The sequence below is a fragment of the Eptesicus fuscus genome, chromosome 7 (assembly GCF_027574615.1).
Source record: "Eptesicus fuscus isolate TK198812 chromosome 7, DD_ASM_mEF_20220401, whole genome shotgun sequence".
In the NCBI taxonomy this organism is placed as follows: Eukaryota; Metazoa; Chordata; class Mammalia; order Chiroptera; family Vespertilionidae; genus Eptesicus; species Eptesicus fuscus.
This window is the reverse complement of record NC_072479.1, coordinates 88556638-88581882: the sequence shown is the minus strand read 5'-3', so window position 1 is coordinate 88581882 and position 25245 is coordinate 88556638. Positions and strand designations below refer to the sequence as shown.

General features: G+C 40.9%; 1 protein-coding gene across 1 annotated transcript in view; it reads left to right on the top strand.

Moving 5' to 3' along the window:
• The window catches only part of FGD6 (FYVE, RhoGEF and PH domain containing 6), a 125687-nt gene that overhangs the window by 84539 nt on the left and 15903 nt on the right, over positions 1-25245 (top strand). The window contains 6 exon segments of the mRNA XM_008144802.3: positions 13769-13819; positions 17413-17471; positions 17552-17623; positions 18321-18389; positions 18932-19015; positions 22049-22128. Of these exon segments, the coding sequence (XP_008143024.2) occupies positions 13769-13819; positions 17413-17471; positions 17552-17623; positions 18321-18389; positions 18932-19015; positions 22049-22128 (415 nt within the window).

Here is a 25245-nt window from a genome sequence, read left to right as displayed (position 1 = left end):
GGCAGGCGGTCATTTTTCAATGCAGCTGGTCCTGACAGTCAGCGGTGGCTGGTTTGATAGCTTATTTGGGCCTGGAGCTGAAATACAACTGAAGCATAGATGTTATCTCTAAGGAGAAAAGGTCAGGGGGTCCAAACTGCATGACCATTGATATGCTGGGGAGGAAAAGTCACCCTGGGATCGAGGTCCCACCCTACAATTGATGGTTCTTTGCTAGGCACTTGGTGCTTTTCCACCCTAGTGACCTTCTGTACCTGGCCCATCACCCTTTCTCTGCTCATATCTGTCTGACTGCCTACAACACTTGCAGGTCTCATGGGATCCCTTAGAGGTTAGGGGATACGTGCCTGTGTGGGAAGGAGATGGGGAAGGGAATGGCACAGGTGTGGTGCTTCCTGAAGGGAGAGCATCCTGGGACCTTCATTTTCAGGGCCTTCAAAGGTTGGACGTTCAGGGATGTCTTAGGGGTAGATCAATAGAATATTTATCAGCTTTGTGATGTACCAAAATGAAATTTATTCTCTTAATTTGTCCTTGGGTGTGTTTCCAATTGGATTTCTGTTATCTGTCTCTCTGAGGAGGAAGATTTAAACTATTTACCCTCTGGTTGGGGAGAAGTACAAACTATTTACTCTTAAGTGTCCTTGGTTTAGGGAATTTGGGATTAACTAGGTGGCTTGAAACTGCTGTTTAACTATCTGTCTCAGTTTCCCTATTCTGCTAGCCCTGGAATTTTCCTAGCTTCTTGCTATTCTATAACACCATAACCATGCATATATCACAATATATTATTTACATAGATAAAATAACAGGCTTTTTCGAGATTAAGTGGTTTGGTATCACAAAAAAGTTAGTGAGATCTCAGTACCAAGCATCGTATCCAATACATACTACTAGGTCCTCAGGAGTATTTGCTGAATATGCAGTGACTTAATATACATACATAATGTGCCTTAAGAATTAGGTCAAAATGGACAAGAATACTAAAATGCCACCACTATTCTAAATTCTATCTGTTGTAATTTTTCTTTTCTTTTTAATGGTTTTATCTGTTGTCATTTAATGTAAATAGATTTTGAGGTTCTTGGTTGCTATCAGTGCAAGGAGTGCATGCTTTTACCCTTAATCTAATCTCTTTCTTTTAAACCTAGGGCTAAATTGATTGAAGTAGGTGAATCCTGGAAAGCCAGGATTTCCCAATTTCCCTGTAGGCAAAAGCTTTCTGCCTTCCAAGCTGGCCTAGTGAAGAACAAACTGATGATAAGGAAAGCCTTGCCTTTCAGCCCCAGGACTTGCTTCCTTAGATGTTTCTACTTAATTTGAATTTCTAACTGTGAATTGGACTCTAGATTTTTCTCTGGAATGACCTAAGGCAAACCAAATAATTTGAGGATATCCTGTCCATCTGTACTTTTCTTTCCCCTGTGTTTGGACGACACAGGACAAAAGGAAGTACCCATGCATGTGTTGTTTTTGCTAGATAAATTCATTGCTGTATCATAAATGAGCTATTGAATGGCTAGGCTATTTCTACAGCTGTCAAATGAAGTCTTGTTTTTAGTGGCAAAAGACAACTGTGGTTTTAAAAGCTATGACTTGTAAGAATGATGGAGCAAGCAAGGTTATGAAATTTTCATGTGAAAATATTTTTTCCCCCATGACTGATATAAGTAAAATTGTTACACATTTTATTTAATTAAGGTTTCATGGTGAGTTTGATTTTAATTGATTAATGGTGAGATACCAAAAGCAAGTTTAAAAACCCTCTTTAAGAGAACAGATGTTATTTGTTTTGTGAGCTTGGGGTTACTTTTAGTTTTGTGCTATCTCTTGTTTAATCTTAAAGCTATTTCCTCTTTTTATAAATTGGAAAATCTTCATTATTTAAATAATACACATTACCTTATATATAGTAAACCTGTAGTAATTATGGATTCATTAAAAGGTAAATAACTTGTTCAGGGTCAAAAAGTCAGGACTAAAGTCAAAGAAAGAACATAGATTTCATATTCTTTGTCCTATGCCTTTTCTCCCATTGATTCAAAGTCTTCTCTTCCACCAACCCTGAGCTGAAGTCCTCCATTCCCTTTGAAGCCTGATTACTGAAGAACTGATTACTCCAGTTCTCCTTGACCTTAGTATCAGTGCAGTGTGACTTAGTAAATTCCTATTTGATACCTTGTGAATTTGGTGATATTCATACTACTTGAATATTTAGTTCTTAATTTAATAAACTTTTTGAGGTCAAAGAGTGAATCTTTTACTAATAATTTAGTGCACCCCAATATATCTGGGTCCATTTTGGATGCCATAGACACTGTTCAGGAAATAATTTTGGTTGGTTTTAAGCTAGATTTACAGCATCCCTTTAATCAAAACATCGTTAGCCTAAAGACAACATTGAGAGAAAATTTTAGAGAGAACTCTTCTAAATGAAAGACACACCCAGAGAGGTGAAGTGTCCTGCCTAAGGACATTTAGTATGAGTTGAAGCACCTATGATCATTTAAGCCTAAGGAAACATAGGGGTTGATACTAAGGGTTTGTTTAATTTTTATTTAAAATTCTGATTTCCAATACTCATCTTTTGTGATATTCTAATTGCTCCCTACTTTTGTACGATATTTCTGCTATCCAAGTGCCCCTGTCTATTCACTTAGATTTTTACAAATTGGATTTTAAGTCTAAAGTTTGCATCTATTTAAACATGTTAATTAACTCAGTCTTCATCTTTGGATAAATAAGCTCAGTGATTTAATCCTTGGATCAACCTTGTGAGGTAAGTACTTTTATTTCCATTTTAGAATTAGGAGTAATTTCAAGTGCACAGAATATACTGGAGCAGAGAGGAGGAGTGAGAGACTATTTGAGGCACCCCCTGACAACTTTAATTTATTAATGAGTTTATGGCAGAGAAGGGGAAGGATTCCTGTCTGACTCAGTGTAAGTAGATTTGTGCTGCTTGGTTTCTTGGGAGGGGAAGATTGAGAAATACAGAGATGAAGCAGATAAGATAGGATAGTTGCTTAGAAAAAGGTGAGTGGAAATTCCCAGACAGCAGTTGTGCTCATACAATTCAAACAACCATCCTATTGTCTTGCATGTTTTTTTTCAGAACATAATTTGTGTTTTATTGTTGAGTGTTTTACTTAGGCTACCGATTCCTTCATTGTATTAAAAACTTGTCTTTTTTTTTTTTTTTTCAAGTCAACCCAGAATAGGATCAGAGAAAAAGTATATGTTGTGTAATGGAATGCTTAGATTAGAATTCTAAAAGCAAACCAAAAAAGTAAATTTAAGCAGAAAAACTTATAAATTTTACCTTTATATTGGCTACTCAAGGCCAGTTGATCTAGTCAGATCTTTAAAATGTGTAGGAACCCAGAATCTATTTGGATTTAGGAGAAATGGAAATCTTAGGGCAAGATTGAAGAAGCAATGAAAGAAAATAGACACTGTTGTCTACCACTGCTTAGTTCCTTCTTCTTGATCATCTCTTCAGGGTAAAGACCGTCTTTATTATCCTAATTTAGTGTCTGGCATAGAGTCTGGCACATTAACAGAGACCCGGTAAACTGAAAGGCTTAGGGAAACAAACATTGTTCCTGTTTATAAGGTTGAGAAGCCCTATGCAGTGGTGCCAACAAATGTTGGATGGATGAATGAATGAATTGCTTTTAAGAATCAAAACAATCTCCAGTTACATAGGCACAAAACTGTGGAAAGGACTCTGAAATATTTCCCTTTCCTCATCTTTGCTCCCTGGTAGGATCTGCTGACCAGTTTTCGCCTGCCTCTGCTTCCTGCTCTTTCCATTTCCCGTGTTATGCTCCGGGCCAGGCCTTTCTGACCTCATGCCTGGTTATGGAAATATCTTCCTAATGATCATGCTACCTCTTATCACTCCCCCAGGTAGCCTGACACATCATCACTTCATTTCTCCTCCAGGACACCAGGTGTGTGTGGCTTTTTTGCCATTGAGCAATTCTCTTTGATACCAGCTAAGTGTCATGCAATTTAATTCAATTCTCTTACTATCTCCTGAAGATAGTGTCAGATCCTACAGATTAAAGGCTGAATCCCACAAGACTGTTCCTCCCAAATTTAAGAGGCCAATTGCACGTTCCAGGTTGTCACCTGTATTTCTGATCAACCAACTATTAATCTGGGTCTCCATGACTCCCTCCTTGGGTTTCCTGATTTTCTAGAATGGCTCACAGAGCTCAGGGAAACTTTACGTTTACCAGTATATTATAAAAGCATATGATAAAAGATACAGATGAAAATCCAGATGGAATAGATACATAGGGAGGGTATCCCTATAGGGAAGGGCAGCCTGGAAACCTGGAAGCTCACCAAACCCTGTACTCTGGGATTTTGATGGAGGCTTCATTATGCAGACATGATCTGTTATTAACGCCACTTCTACCCCTTCTCCCTTTCCTATGGGATGGAGAGTGGGGCTGAAAGTTCCAAACTGCTAATCATGGCTTGATCCTTCTGGTGACCGGCTTCATCTAGATTAGCTATTCAACAGCCCATCAAGACTCACCTCTTTAGAACAAAAGATACTCCTGTCACCTAGGAAAGTCCAAGGGGTTTAGGAGCTCTGTGTCAGAATTAGGGTCAAAGACCTCTTATTAGAAAACAAGCTGCTCCCAATGCTCTTATTACAAGGCTTTTAGGAGCTCTGTGCCAGGCACTGGGAGCAGATATCTCTATCTCTGTATCTATCTCTGTATCTCTGTCTGTCTATCTATCTATCCATCTATCTATCTATCTATTATTTTGCAGACATACTTTTATTCTGCTTATTAGGAAAGTTGAAAACATACTTATCCTACCATAATGGTGGATACATATCATTTTGCATTTGTCCAGACCCATAGAATGTACAATACTAAGAGTGAACCCTTATGTAAACTATGGATTTTGGTGATTATGATGTGTCATTGCAACAAATCTGTTCCAGTAGGAGATGTTGATGGTGGGGTAGACTATGCATGTGTCGGGGCAGGAGGTGTATGGGAAATCTCTATTGCCTTTCAGTTTTGCTGTGAAGGTAAAAATGCTGTAAAAATAAGTCCCTATTTTAGAATAGAAAAAAAAAACACACACAAAAAACTTAACATCCACAGTATAAAGGTTACAGTTTAGAACCCAAAGTGCTCAAACTTTATTTTCCTTTGCTCCAGTAGGTTTCTTAGTCTCTCCTGAAACCTATCCTTCAAGGCTAGATTCTCTCCTTCATTTATCAGTCACTAACTCAATGAACAAATATTTATTTACTAGAGACCCGGTGCACAAAATTGGTGCATGGGCGGGGGGGGGGGGGGTGGGGGGAGTCCCCTCAGCCCAGCCTGGACCCTCTCCAATCTGGGATTCCCTCTCACAATTCGGGACCGCTGGCTCCTAATTGCTCACCTGCCTGCCTGCCTGATCGCCCCTAACTGCCCCCCCTTCAAGCCTGATAACCCCTAAACGCCTCTGCCTGCCAGCCTGATTGCCCCTAATTGCCCCCCCTGCCAGCCTGGTCACCCCCAACTGCCCCCCTGCTGGCCTGGTTGCCCCTCACTGCTGCCCTGCTGGCTTGGTCACCCCCAACTGCCCCCCTGCCACCCTGGTCGCCCCTCACTGCCCCCCTCTGCTGGCCTGGTCACCCCTCACTGCCCTCCCTGCCGGCCTGGTCACCCAACGCAGCCTGCTGGTCAGTCGTTTGGTTGTCCCTCGCTAACCCCCCTGCTGGCCTGGTCGCCCCACACAGCCTGCTGCTCTGTTGTTTGGTCTTCCCTCGCTAACCCCCCTGCCGGCCTTGTCGCCCCATGCAGCCTGCTGTTTGGTTGTTACTGTGAGGGCGTCATGACCAATTTGCATATTACTCTTTTTTTAGTATGGATAGGGGCTGGCCCTGAGCTGGACACCTCTATACACTGGCAAAGACACAGTGGTGATCCCTGTCCTGATGAACTTACAATACTCCTCTTTGGGGCCATGCCCAACCTTTCAGACTCCAACCAAGCTCTTCCTATTTTTATTTTCTAAAAGTTATAATGATCTTGTCACTTGTTTGAGTGAGTATATTTTGAGGATTTATTTTTGTAAGGGTCACTTTTTTTCTTTGAAGGGATCTTTTGTGCCTATTAAAATATGTAAGTATTATTAAAAAATAATAACAATAAAGTTCTTCATCTTCTATCATCCAGAAATGACTATCATATCTTTTTAGAATTTTTGTCTCTGTTATATGTGTTATAAATTTTTTCAATAAGTAAAACCTTTGATTTAGAAAGTTACCACATTGCTGTTGAAACAGGTAGAATGAGGATCATGGTGGAGAAAATATAATGAAAAATATAATTTAAAATTTCTCTGAAATATGTTTTCAACTTATTATTTAGGGAAAAATACCACTCCTTTGAACTTTGATTAAATTTGGATCAGGTAGTTTCTTTGCTCTTGTTCAAAATATTTATGTTATATTATGAATGACTTTAACAACATATTATACTAGAGGCCCAGTGCATAGATTTGTGCACCGGTGGGGTCCCTCGGTCTGGCCTGTGCCCTCTGTCAATCCGGGACCCCTCGGGGGATATTGGAGAGCCGGTTTTGGCCTGATCCCCACAGGCCAGGCTGAGGGACCCCACCAGTGCAGGAATCCATGCACCTGGCCTCTAGTATGCATATAAGATCTTCGGTTAATCTCTTCTCGCCCTCTCCTCCCCCCCTTCCCTCTGAGATTCATCAGTCTGTTCCATGTTTCCATGCCTGTGTTTTCTGCTCCTGCGTTGATCGTCTGCCCCCTTGTGGTCAGTGCGTGTCATAGCTACTGGCCGGTCACTTAGGCTTTTATATATATAGATAGATTACGTTTTCTGTAATATCTTTGCCTTTAGTCTGGCATGGTATTAACTCCCTCTGTTTTAAAAATCTAGGATTTCCCATGTTGGTAGAAAATATGATAGTAAAAACATCTGTTCTAGTGTTCTGAAGTTACAAATTTGAACTATGAATAGGCTAATAAGCAGATGAGTAAAAAGATCAGGATCAAATTAATGCATGACTTTTAAAAAACCCTTACTGAGAAAACTTTTGCTGGGTAGGTATTTGTTTTAAAACCCAGGGCTAATTGTTTACATCAAAAGTCATTCTAACACTTTCTCTAGGGCAGAACTTGATGAGAGGTGGGGCTACTAGTATACTGGACACTAGCCAAGGAATTTAGTTTCTGGGGAACCTAAAGGCCCTGGTATGAGACAGTTTCATTTGTGTAAAATGGGAGACTGATAATATTCAGAATTTTCATTGTAATGACATCAGCTCTTGTTCTGTTACAATTCGTTTTTAATTATAGTTGTGAACAAGGAATTGTGAGAGATAGTATTTAATAAATCATATCCCTGATTTTAATATGAAAAGACTTTTAGGATATAAGAGGTGAGCCTGTTCTATTAAATTATAGCTTTTATTTATTTATTTTTCTTTTTTAAAATTATAGCTTTTAAATGCAAATCTCACTTTCTCTATAGAGCAGGGGTTCTTAACCTTTTTTTTGTGCTTGGATCCTTTTGGCAATCTGGTGAAAGCTATGAATGGATCTCTTCTCAGAATAAATTTTTAAATTACAGAAAAAAAATACTTAAGACTAAAAGGAAACTTAGTGGGCTGAAATACAATTATTGAAATAATTTTGAAGTGTTAACATAGTATTACATGTGCTTCTTTAGTAATGCAGTAAATAAGAAGATCTGATGGTGGATCTGATAACTGCCCTGATTTTGAAGTAGTGGTGAGAGTAAACTATTTTGAGATGTCTGCAATAACTGTAATGTGATATAAAACAATATGTGGTTTTTAGGATGACAGAGTCACTGGTTATCATTGGTGATACTGTGGTTTGTTGCCTGCATTTATAATGAAAGGAAATTCTGTGTTTCACTTAGAGGTTAATGAAAATGTTTGTTTTTGCCTATCCAAGTTGGCAGAATTCTATCCATGGACATTACTACAAAGCCATTCTTTTTTCTGATTCTCAGTGTAGATTTGACCCTGCAAATAGCCAGAAGCCTTTATTGCTGGGCCTGCCTTCCCAAAGATCAAACAAGCTGGCTCTTACTAGAGTTTCCCTCTTAGGGTTTGTCAAAATCCTGGTTCGCATCAGGAACTGTTCCAGTTGGACAAAACTGAAATTTGGTCAAGCTTGAATTCACCTTGGTGCTTATATTTACTTTATCCTTCAACTTGTTGGTCTTTGGTTATTAAAATATACCTATCTCCCTACCAGTGATGGCGAACCTATGACGCGCGTGTCAGCACTGACACGAGTAGCCATTTCTGATGACACGCGGCCGCATGCCGAGGATGAAACATTTGCTGCTCCTGAGGATGAAACATTTGCGACTAGAGTCTTGGAGTTAGTTTTTTCCTCAAAGTGACACACTACCCGAGTTATGCTCAGTTTTTTTGGTGAAGTTTGACACACCAAGCTCAAAAGGTTGCCCATCACTGCAACCTAAATGTGCTCTTCGTTGACCACCAGGGTAGTGAGGACCAAATATGGTTAAGAGCTTCTTTAAGTGGGGCGTGACCGTGCCCAGGTCATTTATGCACATTTGAGATCCTCACTTGGTAAATTGGCAGCCTTAACCATTGAAAAATGTGTCCAGAAAGAAAAGCATTTGTTTCAACCAAGTCAAAATAATGGACATTTACTTTTGTTGGGAGATTTTCTATGGCTTTGACTCCCCCAAGGGCATTCTGGATATGCCTAGCCAGTCTGTCCTGCTAAAAAGGGACTGAGGAGAAATTCCGTGCTGTGTAAGAACTCCAGAATTTTTCCATAGGATGAGCCTGGAATCGGGTGTGGTTCTGGAGTTGGGTGTGGTTCTGGAGTCCTCTGGGCATGCCACCTCAGGACCAGGCTTATCAAAGTCTACGATCGACCAGATGGTTATGCCCTCCCAGCTGAGGTCCAAGTCCAGCCTGCACTCTGCTCACCACATTGGGTGCCTGGGTGAGGGGCTGCATCAGCCCACGAAAAGTGGCCTTTTCTGTTTCACAGAAAGGCATCACCTGCTTTCCAAAACATGAATCTGTGAGCCTGAGAGCCCAGAAAAGTCACTTTCTAACTTTATATAAGCATCATATATGTATAAGAGGAAGCCCTGGGCCACAAATTAGGGACCAGGACTGAACTAATATTCAAGGAATGAGAGAATTAGAGCAGGGGACCAGAGCACCTTTTATTTTTATTTATTTGTTTGTTTGTTTAAAAAACCAAATTTTTAAAATATTTAATGTTTTTTATTGATTTTTAGAGAGAGAGGACAGAGTGGGAGAGAGAAGCATCAGTGTGAGAGAGAAACATCAATTGGTTGCCTTCCGAATGGACCCCAACCAGGAATTGAACCCGCAACCTGGGCATGTGCCCTGGCCGGTAATTAAAGGACCTGTTGGTGCATGGGATGATGATTCCAACTAACTGAGCCACACCAGTCAGGGCAATGCATCTTAGAATTAAAAAATACATGTATATGCTTCATGATTGTTTAGAATGAGAATCATTACAGTTTTCTTTATCTAGTCTAGCCTTCTTATTTTGTGTATGAGGATACTGACACAGAAATGCCTCAGAGCAGAACTTGGCCATAGCCCCATGCCTTTGCTAGGCATGGCTGGACTAATAAGAGAACAACAAGGGCTCCCAACAAGGGCTCTTGACCACTTCACCAAGCTGCTTTGAATATGGCGCGATGTCTTACAGCTAGACAATTGATCCTTATTTGGGGTATTTAAAATAATCAATACTTTATTTCACAAGTCAGGATAATTTTTTATTGCTTCTTTGAAAATTTGAAATTTTGGCAGACAGGCTTATTGACCAGACTTAATGGACCTTTGGATCCCATAATTCTGTATGTGTTGCTGATATCATTACATATTTAGAGAGGAAAGAAGAAATCTGGATAATACAAAGCAAGACATGTCCTCAAATTCAAAATAACTGACTTTGGAATGTTACCCGTCCTGTATGCTCATTTCCTCTGTGCTCTGCCATTCCCATTTCACAGCACACAGTCCAGGAATCTGGGCATTGTTGAAGTAAAAAGCCCCAGATTCCCACAGATGACTCATGTTTAGGAAAGGTTCACTGTACTGAATAGCTTTCTGCTATAAGTTAATTATTCACTGACTGTGTAATTAGGGGTGGTAGGGCTTACTAGGAGCCCTTATATTAGAAAACTTAGGCCTGGAACAAGGTACAGTATTTGTTGGGTCCTCAGAAATGAGAACAAAACTAAACTTGCATGTTCCTTGAGGTTGCCCATGGTGATAATGGGGGTTATTTAATTTTTATTAATCAACGATGCCACCTGGTGGCCAGAAAGTACATTTTGTGGTGCCCATGCATGGTGCACCAACTTGAAAGTTTTAACCTCAGTAACATTTGAGGCATTTTTATTAGCGAAGTTTTGAAAAATGCTTTGTTTGGGGGGTGGGGTGGGAAGGGGGGATGAGGACAAATATGTGATACCTTAATCAATAAAGAAATAAAAAAAAATAAAAAAATAAAAACGCCAAAAAAAAAAAAAAAAAAGAAAAAGAAAAATGCTTAGTTTGGTTTGGCAGAAGCAGGGAAGTGCCATAGACTAATACACGTCTAGTATGGCAAATAGAATAGATTACTGTGCTCTCCTCATTTTTTAAAAAAGGAAACTCCTGTACAAGGTCCTAAATGGTATGCAGTAAACAATTTCCTATGACCAATACAGGTGTGTCTGTCTGGCCTCCTTTCCTGGGTTTCACCTAGAGTGTAACAGACACTGAGGCAGCTTGTGGTTTCCGTCTGACTCAGGGCAATCAATCATGTTTTAATTCTGCAGCTGAGGCACCGAGTGATTCTTCACTGAGGGCGATCATGGTCTGGTCTTCCTTGAAAAGGTGAAAGTTCTTACCAGGATGTACTGTCACAAGATGCCCTGAAAATACGGATGGATGGATGGATGGATGGATGGATGGATGGATGGATGGATGGATGGATACGTTGGAAAGTTGAATTTTTAAATATATTGATTTTTTACAGAGAGGAAGAGAGAGGGATAGAGAGTTAGAAACATCGATGAGAGAGAAACATCGATCAGCTACCTCTTGCACACCCCCTACTGGGGATGTGCCCGCAACCAAGGTACATGCCCTTGACCGGAATCGAACCTGGGACCCTTGAGTCGCAGGCCGATGCTCTATCCCCTGAGCCAAACCGGTTTTGGCGGAAAGTTGAATTTTTAAAGTTTAATCTTGGAACATTGAATTTTAAGATGCTTTTTAAAAAAATTGGCAAAGAGAGTAAGCCTAACCCCATTACCTCCTTGATTAATAGCATGATTTTGTAACATCTTAGTGGTGGGTCTTCTCTTCAGCCGATTTGTGTTTCCACTCTGTGCCTGAAGTTCAGGTTGGCAGACGGCAGCTGAGTTTGAGTACAAGGAAAGAAAATGCTGCTCAGAAGCTATCAGGCTCAGCACAGTGATTCTGAGGTCAGGATTTCCTAATACAGACATCTTCCAGCCGGCTCTCTTGGTTTAGAGAAATGTCTCAGTTCTGTATTAAAGAACAAAGCATTGAAGACACAATAGAAATTTGTCTTGAATCAGATACTTAGGTAAATCTGCTGTCCTTTCCACACTCTTTAGCGACCTCGAGGCTTTAAGGACTGTCGCTTTTGATTAATGAGGTAGCGGGGATGTTGAGAACATCTAAGAAGACGACTAAATGTTTTCCCCCAACCCTGTCATTCTCATGGAGAAGTTGACTATTTAGACTCACCAAACATGGCTTATATAGGGAATTCATTCTGAATGGAGTCAGAGTGAGATTAAGTTAATTTTCATTTCCAGGAAAAGCTAAGTGTAATGTGTAATCAGCGTATTTTGTTAATTTTTGTGGTTTTCTTATTTGATTGGAAGCATACTCTCCAACTTAAGATGTAAATTGCTAGGATAGAACCTACACACGGTGCATAAAAACGGAATGTCGTCATCCACAGTGTCTCATATGGCTTCCTGCCAGTGCTGCATGTCTGGACTCACACGGTTCTTGGATCACTGCCTCAAAGATGCACAGAATTTCAACACTTGGGTGTGTGTGTTTATGTCATGTAGTACGTTTGAAAAGCTGGCACTAGAACCCAAGTTTCCCTTTGTGCCTTTCAGCATGATTTCATAAAACCCTGGGATGAAATATGATATAGTCCATGATATTGTTAATGGAGGTTGATTCTGATAAAAATGTATTCAGTCTCTTAACATGCCTTTTCTCCTTTCATTTTCTCAACTCCCACTGTCATTAGGATTGGTTTCAGCCTTCATTGCTGTTTACCTAAACTAAGACAGTTCTGTCCAAGAAAAAAATCATTAAAAAAAATTCTAAGCATTTGTTGTCCCTTGTGCAAAAGTCCTGGATAAGTGCTATGAGAGATAGAAAGATGAATCAGATGTGGGTCCTGCCTACAAGGTGCGTTGAGTCAAATGAAAACAAAAATGATTAAAGGCATAAAATGAGTAACTGTCATGTAATGTATTATTCAAAGGGAGAGAATATTTCCTTTAAGTGGAAAGTTTAGTAGGAGAAGAGGAATTTGAAATGAGCCTTGAAGAATATGAGGAGAATTTTTATATGCAGAGACAGAGGAAGGATTCAGAAAAAGGGAACATTAGAGACAAAAAGTATGGAGTCAGAGAACACATGGGCAGCGTTTAAGGAATTGTGCAGAATCAAACTTTGGTAAGAACAAAGGGCCTGTGTTGGGCAGTAGCAAGAGAGAAAATCAGAAAGTCAATAGGGATCATGTAGTGGGGGACTTTAAATTCCAGGGAATGGAATTTATTTTAATTTGATAGATAAGGAGAAGCCATCAACATTTCCCAACAGACAAGAGAGTATTACCGCCAAATCCTATTACATTCCTTTTGGTTAAAGATTTATTAACTACAACCTATTGCCTTAATTTCTTTCCATATTGTAAGAACCGCCATAAATTATGTCGCTCATTTACAGACCATTTTCATCTAGATCAGTTTTCTCACCTGCAGCCGTGTTGACATTTTGGATCAGATAATTCTTTGTTGTGGGGCTGCCCTGTGCATTTGTAGGATGTTCATCAGCACCCCTGGCCTCTAATCAGTAGATGCCAGGGACCCCTCTTTCCCCAGTTGTAACAATCAGAAATATCTCCAGACATTTCCAAATGACCCTTAGGAGCCAAATTCATCCCCATTGGAAAGCCACTGGTCTAGTGTATTGCATTCTTCTGGTGTTCTGATGTTGTTAGACTTAGATGGACAAACCTAAGAGTCCCTTAAGCATTCAATCTATTAACGCTTGGAATTTTGTATTAGATGTACATCTGATCTTGAGGTTAAGGTATTTCATGTGTAAAAGACCTGAACTGGGCATCAGGAGACCTGGATTCCAGTCCTGGCTCTGCACACAGAGGTTGTGTGACTTGGGTGAGACCCTGCCCTCAGCAACCTGGTTCCTCATCTCTGAAATGACTGGTGTGACCTCTGAGGCTCCTTTCCGCTCTCATTCTGTGTCCTGATTTCAAATTGTTCTCGGGGCTTTATTCTTTCACACTTTAGAAAGTTAGCACAAATTGGACCAGCATGTATCTTAACCAACAAGAATGACTGAAGTATTTAATAAAAAAGACAAGTGTTTTTCCCCTTACTACTTTATTGCACTAAATACTGTCATTTTTTTCCATTTCTAGATTATTTGAAAAATCTTTTAGAAGACTCCGGAGATTACAGAGACACTCAAGGTAAAAACGTTTGTGGTCTTATATATTGTAGAAGTTTTTATATTATGTTTATTTAGACCAAGAAATTAAAAATATAACAAAACTTATTTATAAGAAGCCTTTTCTTTTTCTCAAAACACTATTTTGGGCAGGTTAAAATAGAACTAGATAAAGTGGTACAGTCGAGCTGGATGTGGGTAATAGTTTAGGGACAAGCGCGGCCCAGGGTGAGCTGGCCATGGGAGCCAGCCTCCTGAGAGAGTCACCCAGCATGCTGGGTCAGGGAGCTCCATCCTCCTGTGCTCAGTCACCCTGGCCAGATGTCAGTTCTCCTTCTCTAGATGCCCACTGCTTTCAAAGCAGGGGTTGAAACAGTTAATCTGCATTTAAAATCATGAGTTCATGAGGTGACCAAACTGTACAAATCAGGGATAACATCAAAAATAGCATATAGTTCTGGGAATGTGTAAGGATGGGCAGTAGCCTTACCCTACCCTCTACCCCTCATGCCCAGTGGTACTTAAGGGGAGTAGTCCATTACAGTACAATGGACTCATTGATATTCATGGGATAATCCATAGTGTGTGTGTGTGTGTGTGTGTGTGTGTGTGTGTGTGTATGTGTGTAAGAAACACACACACACATACACACACACACACACAAACACACACAGGATTACTTGTTACTTCTGGTGTTTCTGTTTATTTCCATTTCTTTCAAATGTCATAGATATATCCCTCATTCTGATTGGCAGAAACACATTAAACAAATCCATGTCCATCCCATTACTTTTATGAATTTTTATCATATTCCTGTGTTATCCTTTACATTTTTTAAAAAAATATTTTTTTATTGATTTCAGAGAGGAAGGGAGAGGGAGAGAGAGATAGAAACATCCATGATGAGAGAGAATCATGGTGGATCGGCTGCCTCCTGCAAGTCCCCCACTGGGGATCGAGCCCACAACTCAGGCATGTGCCCTTGACCGGAATCGAACCTGGGACCCTTCAGTTCCCAGGCTAATGTTTTATCCACTGAGCCAAACTGGTCAGGGCTATCCTTTACATTTTCCAATTATAAAACTGAACAGGTTTTTAACCCATTTTGTAGAGATTCTTATTTATTCTCTTAATTATTTTACTTCTCCTTCCCTAACATCTTCTATTTGCAAGTGTTATGTTTTTAAAGGTGCTTTTTTTTTTTTAAAGGAAAAGTTTGGAGTGGGAAATATGATATGCGTCTTGCATTCAGTGAACATATCTAGTTGAAGAAAAAAGCCTGCCCAGCAGACAAAGAAAGAGTAGAAAGCTGTACATTTAGGATGCACTGAACAGTACAGAATCCTTTGGAAGAGGGAGAAAAGTGTGAAGGTTGAAGAGGCAGAGCTCTGCGTAGAGAGAAGTGGGGCTGGAGAGGGGTTGACAAATAGGGCCTTAAGAAAACATTTCTTCCAGGGCCTGAACAAATAGGGCCTCAAGAAAACATCTCTTCCAGGGCCTCTGCCCTCAAAGACAGTGAATTATTACCTCTATTCTATAGATAAAACAAATACAGGGCCAGAGATTAAAGAGCTTGTTTAAAGGAAAATTACACACTTGAGCAAAAACTGAATTAGAATAAGCAGTGAATAGTGAAGTGCACTGTATGGCCAGATGCACCGCAGTAAAATGGTGAGCAGTTGTAAATGAGGTTGCCAAGGGTGAGGGAAAATGTGACAGCTATACCTTTGGAAGTCAGGCAGAAGAGTTAAAAGTAACAGAGTCACCAGGGCCTCTTAAAGGGATGACCTGGGGAGTAGAATTACAGACTGGGTGGGAGAATGCAGAGTTTGGAATTTAGGTGACCAGACAACAACAGCTTTATCCTTTTACCCAAAAGTGTCTCTCCCTGACCACTTGCCCTTCAAGCATCCAGAAAGCAGGGGGTGTGCCCAGAACCATCTCCTGAATATCTGGGGTGATGAGTGCCAGGTGCAATACAGTTTGATTTATGGTTGGGGGGAAATACTGCTTTTCTTTAATAATGGTGATAGTAATGAGTTTATATTTAAAGAATATAGAAACCCCCAGGATTGATACCAGAAAGAGAATCTCGTGGTAGATTATAGAAGTTGGACCAAAAATCCTCAACCCCTTTCCAATAATTGATCTTTTGTGTATTTTTTCATTGTCCTTTTGTTGATGATTACTGTTCCTGCTACACCAGCCTCAGGAGGGCATATTTCCTTTTTAACATACCAGTTTTTCTCAGTAGGAATCCTACTGTTATATTGTCTGGAATAACCTTTGTGTGGGTTTCTAATTAGGAGTACAGAATGTTTAGCATCCCTGGCTCCTACCCACTAAAGGCTAGAGGACCTTCCCAGTCATGTGACAACCAAAAATTGTCCTTACATATGTCCAAATGTCCCTTGGGGAATACTACTGTCTTGGGTTGAGAACAACTGTAGCCCCAAAGGAGATAAAGTTCAGACTTCTTTTTATAGCTAGTTACAAAGCTGATAAGACTGTAGCAGTCAAAATCACTTTGCTTACGACAAGGGGTTAATAAAAAGAATGAAATACAGATGAAGCTAAATAACCCAGCTTACAAAGTAATGCATGCAATTTCCTAAGGTCTAGTATGCTTGCATGTGACATTTTTCCTATTGGGATCAGACTAAGAGAAGGCAGCTGAGCCCTAGCTGGTTTGGTTCAGTGGATAGAGCGTTGGCCTGCGGACTGAAGGGTCCTGGGTTTGATTCGGTCAAGGGCACATGGCTGGGTTGCAGGCTCGTTCCCCAGTAGGGGGCATGTAGGAGGCAGCCGATGAATGATTCTCTCTCATTATTGATGGTTTCTTTCTCTCCCTCTCTCTCCCCCTCCCTCCCTCTTTCTCTCTTTCTCTCCCTCTCTCCCTCTCTCCCCCCACTTCTTCTCTGAAATCAATTAAAATATATTAAAAAAAGAAAAAGGAAGGCAGCTGAGCCCTGACCCTCTTACATAATTGCTTCTTGTAGTTCTGGTTTCCTGTCCCAGGATCCCTCATCTCCTGAGGCAGTCTATACTGGAATAGTCCTTAGCTTCCAGGTGAAATCCTGTCCATACCCTTGTAAATTTCAAGAGGGTAATCAAGTTGCAGCACAAAACAACCCTGAGATTCATACATTGATACACATGGTATATCATGTCTTTTTAAAAATATATTTTTATTGATTTCAGAGAGGAAGGGAGAGAGAGAAACAGCAATGATGAGAGAGAAACATTGATTGGCTGCCTCCTGCACAACCCCTATTGGGGACCGAGCCTGCAACCTGAGAATGTGCCTTGACTAGAACTGAACCCGAGACCCTTCAGTCTGCAGACCAACGCTCTATCCACTGAGCCAAACTGGCTAGGGCGGTATATCATGTCTCTTTAGAGTCTTTCTCTGGTTCATTTTTTTTCCCCTCAAGTTCTCTATTTTGCCTGTTCCATGCCCTCATTGAACCTCATCCATATTTTTGCCTACTCCCAGTTATCCAAGATCCCATAGTAGTTGGTTGCTGTAAACTAGCCATCTTGTTGCTTGGAATTGCTTCATGTTGCAATTCATTGGTAATGACCAAATGCCCCTTCTGTTCCTGCATATTTTAGATGCCCTTGCTGTTGTTATAGAGGTAGCCAACCACGCCAATGACACCATGAAGCAAGGAGTAAGTATCTGATTTCAGTGGCTGTGTGCTATTGAACCTGGGAGCCAGTCCTTCATATGCTCTGCGTTCTCTTTCCGTAGGACAACTTCCAAAAACTTATGCAAATTCAGTACAGCTTAAATGGACACCATGAAATCGTGCAGCCTGGACGGGTGAGTGTTTAAGACTATCTTAGGCAAATTTAATCTAATGCTTTTAGGCACAGTTTGTAACTACTTTTCATTTCAGTTATGAAAATAGGTTGTTATTGTTACTCTTCATTGACCCAGTTTGGGTCAACTAAGTTCATTCTACCCATTCTAAACATTCATGACTTAAGTCACTTAAGAAATCCGATTCAATTAGGAAAATGGCAAGGGACCCCACCGAGTCTCTGATTGAATGGGATCATTTTATTGTGTAATACTAGCTGACCTCATACAACTTTAAAGACAATTTCATTAAAATCTTTCATGTCAGAGAGGATTATGAGGGGAAGGAGAAAATTGGTATTTTGTTGCTGCTAATAGAGCACAAAAATGGCCCAGGGAACGAATTCAGGGAAATTACAAAATGCAGTTGTCAGGATGTTGGCTATGCCTTGGGATAAAGTACACACTGGGTCAATTACATTTCAGACCACATAGCCCCCCTGGGGCCAATATTGGATTTATGAAACTGCAGCCTTGTCCAATTCCTAAATGACTTGGAGCGTTTAGAAAGAAACCATGACTTTAAAAAGTCACAAGGAAAATGTCCGCCCAGCTCCCAGAGAAAAAAATCTGGGGAAAGAAAGTTGAAAAGGAAATTATATGTATATTGTTGTGTTATGATGGTAGGACTAAATGGGTGTTTGTTTGGATGAATCAGGTTTTTCTCAAAGAAGGAACTCTGATGAAGCTGTCTCGGAAAGACATGCAGCCCCGAGTGTTCTTCCTGGTAAGTGGCTGTGTGTGTTCCTGATGATCCCCAGGCTGGCATAATTGCTTAATCAAAGGAGACATTTGTACATTAGCACTTTCAAATAGCAGTTTTAGTGGGATCTTTGACTGACTGTAATGCTTCTTTGCATTTCAAGTATAGGAAACAAAGATGCATAACCAGAAAATTATTTTCTTTTTGAATTTAGTTTATTTCATTTTTTAATTTGGAAAATTTGATTCAATCGATTATTTAGGCAGATTATAATGCCTTAGTGGGATTTAGAATTCAGAAACCATTAAATCTGTCTACAGAACTTGGAAAGAAAACACATTTTTTCACAATTGCCTTTTTAATATTTTAATAAAACATTCTGGGTGGTTTTAGTTTCTGTAAGCAGAACCTAAGTATTTATTCAGAGAGCTTTTAAAGAAATAATAATATTAGCTTTTAAAGAGCTAATAAAGAAGTAATATTTTCTTTATTTCTGTGTCTTATCAATAACTTTGTAGATGAAATTTGTTCTTTTACTTCATCCTATGAAATGTTTCTACTTCCAGTTTAATGATGCCCTATTGTATACAACACCGGTACAGTCTGGGATGTATAAACTGAACAACATGCTCTCATTGGCTGGAATGAAGGTCTGTGCATCTATTGGAAGGTTTTGTTTTAACCTAAATATATTTAGAGAAAATTCCCTAAGATAATTATCTTTAACTTTTTCTTCTCCATATGTTACTTTTAATCATTCATGTTGTCATTTGTTCACTCATACATTAATTTATTCATAACATATTTATTGAGAATGACTATAGACAACATGGCAATAGATTTGGTGGAAAATATAAAGATAAATGGAAGCACGATTCTTTTTGTCTCTACCCCTATGCCAGTCTCCCAAGGAGCTTAGCAACTAGTAGGGAGGATAATACACTATGCATAAACACTTATAAAATAGACTAGAGGCCCGGTGCACGAAATTTGTGCGGGGGGGGGGGTGTGTCCCTCAGCCCAGCCTGCACCCTCTCCAATCTGGGATCCCTCTGACAATCCAGGACTGCTGGCTCCCAACTGCTCGCCTGCCTGCCTTCCTGATTGCCCCTAACCACTTTTGTCTGCCAGCCTGATCACCCCCTAACCACGCCCTGCCAGCCTGATTGATGTCTAACTGCTCCCTTGCCAGCCTGTTTGCCCCCAACTTCCCTCCTCTGCTGACCTGGTCCCTCCCAAATGCCCTCCCCTGCTGGCCATCTTGTATCCACATGGGGGCAGGATCTTTGACCACATGGGGGCAGCTATCTTGATTTTGTGTATTGGAGTGATGGTCAATCTGCATATTACTCTTTTATTAGATAGGATAGAGGCCTGGTGCATGGGTGGGGGCCAGCTGGTTTGCCCTGAAGGGTGTCCTGGATCAGGGCGGGGTTTCCCTTGGGGCATGGGGCAGCCTGGGCAAGGGGCCTGTGGACGTTTGCAGTCACACCCCTGGCGACCCAAGCAGAGGCCCTGGTATCTGGGATATATTTATCTTCTACAATTGAAACTTTGTAGCCTGGAGCAAAGCCAAGCCTTCTGCTCGCTCCGTGGCTGCCGCCATTTTTGTTTGGATTTGTTTACCTTCTATAATTTAAACTTTGTAGCCTTAAGTGGAGGCCTGAGCCGGCCAGGACAGGTTGAAAGCTTGGCTTCCTTGGTCGCCGGGGGCAACTCTAGCCTGCTCTCCCCAGCTCCGTGGCTGCCGCCATTTTTCTTGGGTTTTATCTTATATAATTGAAACTTTGTATTCTTGAGTGGAGGCGTGGGCCCGCCAGGGTGTGTGGAAAGCTTGGCTTCCTCTATTGCTGGGGAAACACAAGCCTCCCTCCTGCTCTCTGTGGCAGCAGCCACCTTGGTTGGGGTTAATTTGCATACTCTCACTGATTGGCTAGTGGGTGTGGCTGGTGGGCGTGGCTGGTGGGTGTAGCGGGGTGATGGTTAATTTGCATATTACTCTTTTATTAGGTAGGATAGTAATTAATATCACCGTAAAGGCACAGTTGAAGTTTTTGGTAGGGAGTGCAGCTTTTGGTGGGACATGGTGGAGGTATTAATGATAGCTAGGAAAAAGGTAGAATTGGGGAAGTCTTTTTGGTGAAAGAACCAAGAATAGGTCACATTTGGCCATGCTAAGATGTGGGGACACAGGCATTCCAGATAGGGCCATGGTCGGCAAACTGCGGCTCACGAGCCACATGCGGCTCTTTGGCCCCTTGAGTGTGGCTCTTCCACAAAATACCATGGCCTGGGCGAGTCTATTTTGAAGAAGTGGTATTAGAAGAAGCATAAGTTTAAAAAATTTGGGTCTCAAAAGAAATTTCAATCGTTGTACTGTTGATATTTGGCTCTGTTGACTAATGAGTTTGCCGACCACTGAGATAGGGGAATAGTGTGAGCAAAGGCCTGAAGGTGGGAAAGCTGGGCCTTTGTGTACATAGGTATTTATTTTAATTTTATTTGAATATATATATATATTTTTCTTTTTCTTTCTTTTTTTAATTTATTAAGGTATTACATATGTGTCCTCCCTCCATTGTTCCCCTCTCCCCCGCTCATGCCCTAACCCCCCTAGTGTCTGTGTCCATTGGTTAGGCTTATATGCATGCATACAAGTCCTTTGGTTGATCTCCCTCCCTCCCCCCCACCCTCCCCTGCCTTCCCTCTGAGGTTTGACGGTCTGATAGATGCTTCTCTGTCTCTGAATCTGTTTTTGTTCATCAGTTTATGTTGTTCATTATGTTCCACAAATGAGTGAGACCATGTGATATTTATCTTTCTCCAACTGACTTATTTCGCTTAGCATAATGCTCTCCATGTCCATCCATGCTGTTGCAAATGGTAGGAGTTCCTTCCTTTTTACAGCAGCATAGTATTCCATTGTGTAAATGTACCACAGTTTTTTAATCCACTCATCTGCTGATGGGCACTTAGGCTGTTTACAGGTCTTAGCTATTGTAAATTGTGCTGCTATGAACGTAGGGGTACATATATCTTTTCTGATTGGTGTGTCTAGTTTCTTGGGATATATTCTTAGAAGTGGGATCACTGGGTCAAATGGGAGTTCTAATTTTAGTTTTTTGAGGAAACTCCATACTTAAATATATTTTTATTGATTTCAGAGAGGAAGGGAGAGGGAGAGAGAGATAGAAACATCAATGATGAGAGATAATGACTGATCGGTTGCCTCCTACACGCCCCACACTGGGGACTGAGCCTGCAACCTGGGCAGGTGTCCCGATCGGGAATTGAACCATGACATCTTGGTTCATAGTTCAGTGCTCAGCCACTGAGCCACACTAGTTGGGCTTCTGCCCAGTTGGGGCACGTGCCTGGGTTGCGGGCTCAATCCCCAGTGTGAGGTGAGCAGGAGGCAACTGATCAGTGATTCTTTCTCATCATTGATGTTTCTCTCTCTCTCTCCCTCTCCCTTCCTCTCTGAAATCAATAAAAATATATTTAAAAAATAAATTCATCTGTAGCAGAGAGTAGGTGAGGGAAAGCAGTGATAGATAAAGCTGGAAATAAACGAAGGTTGGTGGTGGATGTCAGCAGCTGGGTCACTGGGTAATTTTAACTGTGCTTCAAAGGTGAAATTTTCAATAAGATGAGTTTGCTCAAATTGTTTTGCTTTCTTCCAGGTAAAAAAACCTACCCAAGAAGCATATCAGAATGAACTACAGATTGAGAGTGTAGAACGTTCCTTCATTCTCTCAGCCAGGTAAATTTAAAAACTCTATAGATGAGCATTTGCCAGTATTATAGGGTCAGCCATCTCCAGTCTTTTTTTTACATTTAAGCTAACTACTAGACTTATCGTTTCCCCCGTCTTTTCTTTCTGAATACCATGCAGGTATCTTGTGGTTTACCATGTAGATAAAATGTCTGAGAGTGAATGAATGTAACAAAGTGCTAGAAGCACACAGATAAAAAACGTTCCTCTGAATAGAATAATAATGCAGAAAAATGCTTTGCTGATCATTTTTTTAAAAATATATTTTATTGATTTTTACAGGGAGGAAGGGAGAGGGATAGAGAGCTAGAAACATTGATGAGAGAGAAACATCGACCAGCTGCCTCCTGCACACCCCCTACTGGGGATGTGCCCACAACCAAGGTATATGCCCTTGACCGGAATCGAACCTGGGACCCTTCAGACCGCAGGCCGACGCTCTATCCACTGAGCCAAACTGGTTTCGGCTGCTGATCATTTTTAAAAGTGAATATTTCAACACATTTTTAAAAACAAAGGAGGTGATAGGATTAGCCAAAGAATATATATGCATAACCCATAGGCACAGACCACAGTGTGTAGATGGCCAGAGGGAAGGAGGGGTCAAATGCAGCCGGGAGGTGGGCAAAGGGGGAGGAAATGAGGAAATCTGTAATAGTGTCAACAATAAAAATAAAGTAAAAATAAATAAATTAATTAATAAAAACATCTAGTGCTTTGAATCTTTTACTAGAAGTTTTCACCTAACATTGAAAGGACATAAATCTACGCGATAGGTGCCAGCTCACTAAAGATGAGGAAGACTAAGTTACAGAAAAGTTGAGTGTCTATCTTAAAGATACATAACTGGCAGAGTCACAATACAAATAGAAGTTTTTTGCTTTTAAATCTGTTGTTATGATACCACCTTGCCTTCACTAGAACCTTCGGTGCTTATGTATAAGTAAAGCTGTAATACCATATGTAAACAAAGTCCTAAAGAAACCCTGAAGCTGTATAAACAGAAATATACGTTGTTGAGTTATTGGCCAAGTGGCAGAAGTGGGTGTTTGGCAGGGTTTGACAGGTGAAGGGAGAGATAGCAGCCATAGTGTGCTCTACGGCTGGATCTGGACAGTGAGTCTGGGCAGCTCTCAGACCACCAACCTTTGATGTAATAAAAGTGGTAGCAAATACTTTAGTAGTATTTATGCTGTACCAGGCACTATTCTAAGCTCTTTCTGTGCATTAATTCATTAAATCTTCACAACAGCCTTCAAGGTAAGTGACGACTATTACACCTATTTAATGGTGAGAAAAGCCACCCAGCTATCAGGTGATCAGGGCCAGGATTTGGACGCAGGCAGCCTGCTCATAGCTGTGTCCAAATCACTGAAATCAGTTAGGGTCTTAGTATCAGCTTGAGTCGTAACTGGATCCATTTATTTTTCTGCATTAGGCATGGTTGTAAAGGTTTTATATTTATTTTCTTTTTCAGTTTCTATGATAACTAGTGGAGTTTGTATTGCCTTGATCTTCCATATAAGGAAAATGGAGCCGGAAAACATGTCCCAAGTTTACATAACTAGTAAGCAGTGGATTAAAATGTGAACCTAGGTGTATCTGACACTTAATTTATGCTTTTAACCATAATAATATTGCCTATGCCACATGTCAAGGACTCAGACCAAAATCAGAGGAGTACAAGAGCAGCTAGCTCCCTTAGTCATGTCACTTTTCTGAAAGGGAATGGCCATTGCTGCCGGACACCAGATATCGGGATGACCGAAGATAAATACCCGTTTTCAGGATTTGTCAGATGCTTCCCAGTTTCAGCCTGCGCTGTGACCTTCTCCCCCCATCCCTCCCTCCCTCTAATCTTCCTTCCTTCCTCCCTCCCTCCCTCCCTCCCTCCCTCCCTCCCTCCCTCTCTCCCTCCCTCCCTCCCTCCCTCCCTCCTTCCCTCCCTCCCTCCTCCCTCCCTCCCTTCCTTCCTTCCTTCCTTCCTTCCTTCCTTCCTTCCTTCCTTCCTTCCTTCCTTCCTTCCTTCCTCCCTCCCTCCCTCCCTCCCTCCCTCCCTCCCTCCCTCCCTCCCTCCCTCCCTCTTTCCTTTTTTTTGAGTTTGAGCAAAAGTGCAAAGAACATTAAGTCCCAGTATATCAGACTCCTTGCAAATACTTAAGCTTGGTTCTTAAAATCAATACAGTGATTTTCAAAGATCCAAAGAGGAAATGCCCATAGGAAACTCAAAATTTTAATTGTACTTAAGTTTTATAACTAAAAATGTGCTTCAGTAAAAACATAATTCTATTTTATTAAAGATTAAACAATTCAGGAAATGATGGTAAATCTTTCTTTCTTTGGTTTTCTATCAGGTAAATATCTGAATGTCCATGTTTTCCCAGATTAGCCTCCTAGACTTTAGGAAGGTCATTGGATTTTTCAGTATGATGGAAAACCATCTGAGGGTTTTAAGCTAAGAATTGATCTGGTTTAATTATCATTTTTAAAAGAGCACACTGGCTGCTTTGTAGAAGATAGACCACTGGAGACTAGAGTAGAAGTTGGAAGTCCAGATAAGAGGCTGTAGATGACAGTGTCTTGGACTACAGTGGTATAAAGTAGTCAGAAGCAGGTATAGCCAATAGGATTGCTGATGGATTGAATGTGGGATATGCAGGAGAAATGATAAAAGTGGGAAGTTCTTGACAAAGGTGAAAAATAAGTCTCCAAGGTAGGATTAAGGTGGCATGGGGGAAGGGAAACTAACACATAGTGAATGCCATGCTCTCCTTCTGAATACCCCAACCACAATGAGGCAGGTACTGTATAACGTGTAAAAAGGGATTAAGGCCTCTTGTGATCTGGTTCTTGTCTTCCTCACCAGCCTAATCTCCATTCATCCTTCCTGTACCCACCCCCATGAAAGCCTGGCATGCTCATCAGCATGGATCTGCGTATGGTTCTCCATGCACACCAGCCTACTTCACATCCTTCTGCCTTGCACAGGCTGCCTCCTCCTGGAACTCATCACTTTGTTCAATAAATCCTATGAGTCTCTGCCTTGAGCCAGGCATTGGGGATACTGTGGAGAATTAAAATGACCCTTCTCTCCCGAAGCTTATA